The sequence below is a fragment of the Aplysia californica genome, unplaced genomic scaffold, assembly GCF_000002075.1.
Source record: "Aplysia californica isolate F4 #8 unplaced genomic scaffold, AplCal3.0 scaffold00285, whole genome shotgun sequence".
In the NCBI taxonomy this organism is placed as follows: domain Eukaryota; kingdom Metazoa; phylum Mollusca; class Gastropoda; order Aplysiida; family Aplysiidae; genus Aplysia; species Aplysia californica.
The window spans coordinates 375,168-380,756 of NW_004797555.1; the positions used below are offsets into that span (position 1 = coordinate 375,168).

At 40.2% G+C, this 5,589-nt stretch overlaps 2 protein-coding genes across 5 annotated transcripts in view; one reads left to right on the plus strand and one right to left on the minus strand.

The window, feature by feature from the left end:
* LOC101857033 (MRG/MORF4L-binding protein) overlaps positions 1-3,932 on the minus strand; it is a 12,424-nt gene extending 8,492 nt beyond the window's left edge. Inside the window, exon 1 of one of the 2 annotated variants that reach the window (XM_035970561.1) lies at positions 3,790-3,932. Coding sequence is in view for 1 of the 2 variants with exons in the window: in XM_005101490.3 (XP_005101547.1) it covers positions 2,684-2,765 (82 nt within the window). In the remaining variant the exon portion in view is untranslated. Of the gene's footprint in view, positions 1-2,683; positions 2,891-3,789 lie in introns of those variants that run through there. The other variant, XM_005101490.3, reaches the window with a different exon arrangement.
* LOC101856352 (far upstream element-binding protein 1) overlaps positions 801-5,589 on the plus strand; it is a 14,449-nt gene continuing 9,660 nt past the window's right edge. For all 3 annotated transcript variants that reach the window (XM_005101486.3, XM_035970560.1, XM_005101489.3), the window contains exon 1: positions 801-1,007. In XM_005101486.3, coding sequence (XP_005101543.1) covers positions 917-1,007 — 91 coding nt within the window. In that variant the 5' untranslated portion in view covers positions 801-916. The remainder of the gene's footprint in view (positions 1,008-5,589) is intronic.

Below are 5,589 nucleotides of genomic sequence, written 5' to 3' on the forward strand. Positions count from 1 at the left end.
AGCAGCTGCATAACAAGAAAAGTGTTAGATTGGAACCCACAGGATAAAAGATCAAGTGGAAGACCTCGTGGAACCTGGAAAAGAGTCACGGAAATGAATGTACAGAAAAGTGGGAAGACGTGGAGTGAAATCAAGCGACTAGCCCAGGATAGGGAATGGTGGAGAGTGTTTGTTCGTGGCCTATATCCTAACCCAGAGTGAGAAAGGCAATGATGATTATGCTAATTAAAAAAAAATGCTCCCTTACCATTAGACTATAATTGTCCAAAAAAAACACCCAAAACAAATCCAGTTTGGCGTTTTTTCTACATGTTATTTATTTGAAGGATTGAAACGACAAACTGGCAGACCAAAACACCTCACGCTTTAAATTTGGTTTCAGGCAGGCCCGTCCTACTTTGTCTCCGTATAAAAATGTAGTGTTGTATTTTTGACGATCAGTGACTTAAGATACAGCATTCTAAATATTTAGTTTAGTGTCATAATTCAATGATATTGTCAAGTCAAGACATAACAATATTTACTAATGATATGCATATTCGAAAATAACATTGCTTTCCTCAAGCAGTATACCAATTTGGCGTGCAATAATTTATGGACTTTACGGAAAAATGAAAATTCTCATTAGCTTTAAGTATAGAAATAAGCAAATCTAAAAGCCTGATTTGTTAGTTTTATGCCTTTAAATGAAATGAAATTTGTGGCACAGTTCTGTAGGCTCTACTTATAGTTAATTATATATTGCTTCACTAACTTGACCTGAATTTTTATGCCCAAGCGACAAGAAATCTGGAAACATCCGATCATCCGGCGCAACTCCAAAAACCTTGCGTTCTTCCTTTCTTAGTGCGCCGTACTTTGTTCGCTGGTCTGGTCTTCGTTTGGTTCTCGCCGGACTTCATCTAACACAAACACAATGTCTTTTGGTGGTGGATTTGGAGGTAGAGGTGGAGGTGGCAGCAGCGACATCATGATGGTTGAATCTGCAAATGTGGGCAAAATCATCGGTGAGTAAAATTTGCTCTTGAAATTACCAATTGATTCAATTCATAGAATCAAAAGTAAAATGGCTGCGGCCACGAGGGAAACGGTTGACAATTTTTTTTCACCGACTACCTGAATTGTTGAACCTGTAACTTGTTGAGGCTCAGAACGATACTTTACTTCTTACCAAATGCTAAATATTTAATGTTGTGTCCAACTTGCACGGAAATGTTGACTTCTGTATGCTGAATACTCTCTTGTTCAAAAGCTTGTGTTTTAACTTAGCGAGTAGCCTATGGCATGGCATGGTGTGAATGAGATCAGAATGGCGCGATTGCGAGTCAGACATCTAATGGAATCTAGATTACTAATGCACATGGCTAGCATTGCTTGATCTAGATTTGGATTAGTCCTATAAGATTAATCTAGATCTAGTCTAGTATGTTATTGCTTAGATTAGATTTTGGGGAGGACTTCCATAACTTACGAGCGACCACTTTGAGTTAAAAGAGTAGAATAGAAGGCTAGGGGTAGGATTATTAGCCTCTTTCGGATTGGGGTTAGGGGTAGGGGCAGGTCTCTTTATTGTGTTTGTTGGGGCGGTCGCTCGTTACAGAAGTCTAGAATCATCTAGATCTAGATTCTAGATCTAGATTCTTCTAGAATCTAGATTGTCATATCATGTGACAATGGTTAAGTCAAACTTTGGATTTGGAGGTTGGAAAATTATCCATTAAAATGTTCTGTATGAAATGTTACAGAAGCCGAAGCCGAAGCATTTCAATCATGTATGAGGGGAGGAGTTCCGCAGAGGGCCAGCACTTAACATGACAAGGTCCACTGAGCAAATTATACAAGAGTTAGGGTTAGCCTAGGTGTTGTTGGCCGGCCGGCACTGTGCGGAACTCCTTCCTGAATGAGGAATGTTGGTTGATACAGAGCTAGTAGGCCTACATGTAATCTGCTTTAACATTGAATACTTTATTTTTATACTTTTCTTTTCAATTATTTAATGGCTGAACTACGCGGGTCGCCATTTTGTTTTGCCCGGAAATTCTCGCGCTACTCCTCTCTCTCTTTCTCTCTCTCTCCACTGCCCACAGACAAAATTGTACGCTTTTAGTAGGCTACAGTTGTAATGGAACGTTTGTTCACGGCACAGAATTCTATAATTTTTCTGTTATCACAGGGTAGAATTCTGTGGTTTAGGGTGAACGCAAAATTTGGTGAACGCGCACCGGGTGAGAATAGCCACAAGACTCGCCTGCACTCCGGGTGAGAATAGAGGTGGCTTTTTAGATTAGACTAGATGTAGATCTAGACTCTATATCTAGATGTAGATCTAAATCTAGATCTAGATTTAGATCTAGAATCTAGATATCTAGATCTAGATTTAGATCTAGATCTAGATCTACATCTCAACGACAAGCAAGCGCTTTCTTCACAAGCACTCGATGTATCGCTTTTGATGTATCGCGAGCAAGCGTTCTTTCTGTGCGTGTAGGGAGGCACTTCACTACACTACACCAACCACTAAAACAGACAAGATCTATTCTCTAATCTAGATTCTACACTAGACTACACTAGATCTAGATCTAGATCTAGATTTAGATTCTAGATCTAGATCTAGAGATAGATCTACAACTCCTACTTTACTTTATTTTAAATAGGCCTAATACTCGATCTATAACAATAATACCTGCTGGTTTGTGTCCACGCATAGCATGGAAGAGATTCACTTCCATATCAACATTCCATATCAATTCAGTAGAATCAGACATGATGTTGTCAAAAAGTAATTTGTTAGCCTAGTTTCGTTTTCCGTGACTTAGGCCAATAGCCAATAGTCAATAAGGCTAAAGGCTAATACAACAGCGCCGCAGAAATCGGCGGAAGCAGCTTAGGCTTAAGTAGGTCGCATACTGCCAGGGACGCCGTAATAGGCCTTAGCATTTAAAATATTTTTAACTGGGAAGAATTTGATTTTTTTTAAAATTCGGAATAAACTGAGCTGTTGTCACAGAATTCTACACTTAGTGTAGAATTCTGTGGCTGTTGTTGACTTTCGAATGAGGGTGCAAACACAGATAGCTTTTTTGCTAAGTCTCGTGATAAAGTTGCGCATTTTTTCGAACAAAAAGGCTTGCCATTGGGCCCTATCTGGTTTGGGGTTTGGGTGTTTTACCCAAAACGAACAGCAGTCTCGGGTTTGTTGACCCGGCCTAGACGACGCTTCGTCGCAGTCTCTGTAGGCCCTATAGGCCTAATTATGTAATTAGGCTATTGACGCTTGGCCTATAATGTACTAGCCTGACGGCATCTCTTTCAAATTTTTTATGCCAAGATTGCTGGCATGCCGGGATTTTATTCGAATGATAATACATAGATCTAGAAACCCGTTTCGCATCGATTTTGGTTTCTAAGTAATAGCTACGGCTGCAAACGCAAACAAACAATTCTTTCGGTGGACTACGTATGGGCTTGGCTACACAAAAGTTACAAAAAAGCCAAACCAAGCGGTCGCGTGCTCCGCCTAGATCTAGTTCAAATAGCCTACTGAAGAAATCAGTTTTCCTTATTTTGACTGTCGCTTCAAAAGCCGGGCTGTACGTGCTCCTATGGGTTTCAAAATCAAGCACGGGGATCAGTCAAATTATTGAACCATCATAGATCTAGATCTATATTCCATCTTTGTTTTTAAATCGTCTTACTTTAATGCGCTATCTACAATACCAAAATATAAGCTAAAAATACAACACAGTGTTTAACATTTTCGGTTTCTTATCAAAATCCTCGAAACTCAACTGTTTAAAAAAAATTAAAGCTGCAGCTGAATTAATCATCATCAATGTCTTTCAACCCTGGCAGGACGTAGGCCACATATGCTCCTTCCGTTTATCTCTGTCCTGGGCAAGGAGATTAAAAGTAAACTAGCTCGTTCCAAGTGAGCTTCATCTCTCCTCTCATGTCCCTTTCCTCACATCCCCTCCATGTTTCTCGTGGCCTACCCCTGCTTCGTGCCCAGCCGCTGAATTTATGTGGTATTCAAGGAAAGCATCAAAAACGAAAAACAAAAATCTTCTCCTGCTACACGGTTAGAAAATATGAGAAAACCGTAATGCACAACGTTGAAACTAGTAAGAAGAATTACCCATCTTAAAAAGCTCGAACGTTTCGAGTAAACCACAATGTAATGGACAAACAATGCAATAAAAAATAAACTACAATACTACATCTTTCTTGAATTTAAGTAGGCTAGCATTATTAGGCCTAGTTATCTCTCGTGGGTAGGCACAGCTTTGAGCTAGCCTTCTGTTCTATCACTTCTTCCACCAGTGCATTTGGGGACCTATTTCACCCATTTGTTGGAAATACATGTGTCCTGCCCATTGAAGCCCAGTATCACAAGATGTGTACCTTTACACTAAACTACACCCTTTCATTCAGCTTGCTTTCAATTGGTGATCCTAAACATCCAAGATGACTACAGCAAAACCAGGGGTGAACAAAACAATTATGAACATTTCCTTTTTTTGTCCCCACATGCCCAGTCGGGCAACTAACACATATATCTGTACTTGCTCAGTAGAAAAGTCAATTTGCCCGTTTTCAAACATGAAAACCTTTAGACTGTCTCTATATCAAGAAAGAAAAAAAAAGTTGTAAACAGCACTGATGCGGGATATAAAATAATAAAATCATGTGTTGATATGCTAGTAGGCCTACATGTAATCTGCTTTAACATTGAATACTTTATTTTTATACTTTTCTTTTCAATTATTTAATGGCTGAATATGATGGCCAAACACAATTCCAAAAAAACTCCTTGTCTTTATGAAGTGTCTGTTCTACTCTCCTGGCTCTGTCACCACCTGGTCCTTTCTAAGACAAGTGTCGCATTGTAGTCCATAACACTTGGCCCTTCAATGCAGATATAATGTAGTGGGTGGTTGGCGGGTGCTCTGGTACCGTGTGGTTTGCTTCTTCTTTCCTATCAAACGTCTATCGCCCTTATCTCCCCTCCTTCTTTTTTATGTTTGTTACTCTCTTGTAACACCTCTAATTCTAATCTTCTGGCGCTCATATGGCCTTATGCAGTTGCGAGCGCCGTAAAACCTCTAATAAAACAAAAGCAGACATGTTCAACATGGACAGGACATCCGTGTTGAGCTTTTCCCTCCAGTCAGATTTGATCCGCTTCATGGCTGAAAAAAAACTTTCTACACTGGCTGTGGACAAAGGAAGTGTGAGCAGGAGCTCAACTAGAAGTACATATGTAGTATGCTTCTCTGAAGTCTTCCTGTCTTTCTGGGTCTACAAGAAGTAACTTACTACAGATCTAATGGCCTTCAGTTGTTCACTGGCATTCTCCTTATCAGTTGTTTGAGGGCAGGCCATTTCAATGTCATCGATGGATGCCACCTCTCTCAGCTTTGAGAGAATACATGTACTCAAAAACAATGACTGTCTTGTGGTAATAATGACTTGCCCCGTCGGGCAGGTTAACCCTATCCATTCGCCCTGGGGTAAATAATAATTATGCACACGAACTAGCAAACACAGACGTGCCCCTCTCCCTCCACCCACCCCCCTCTGTCTATCCCC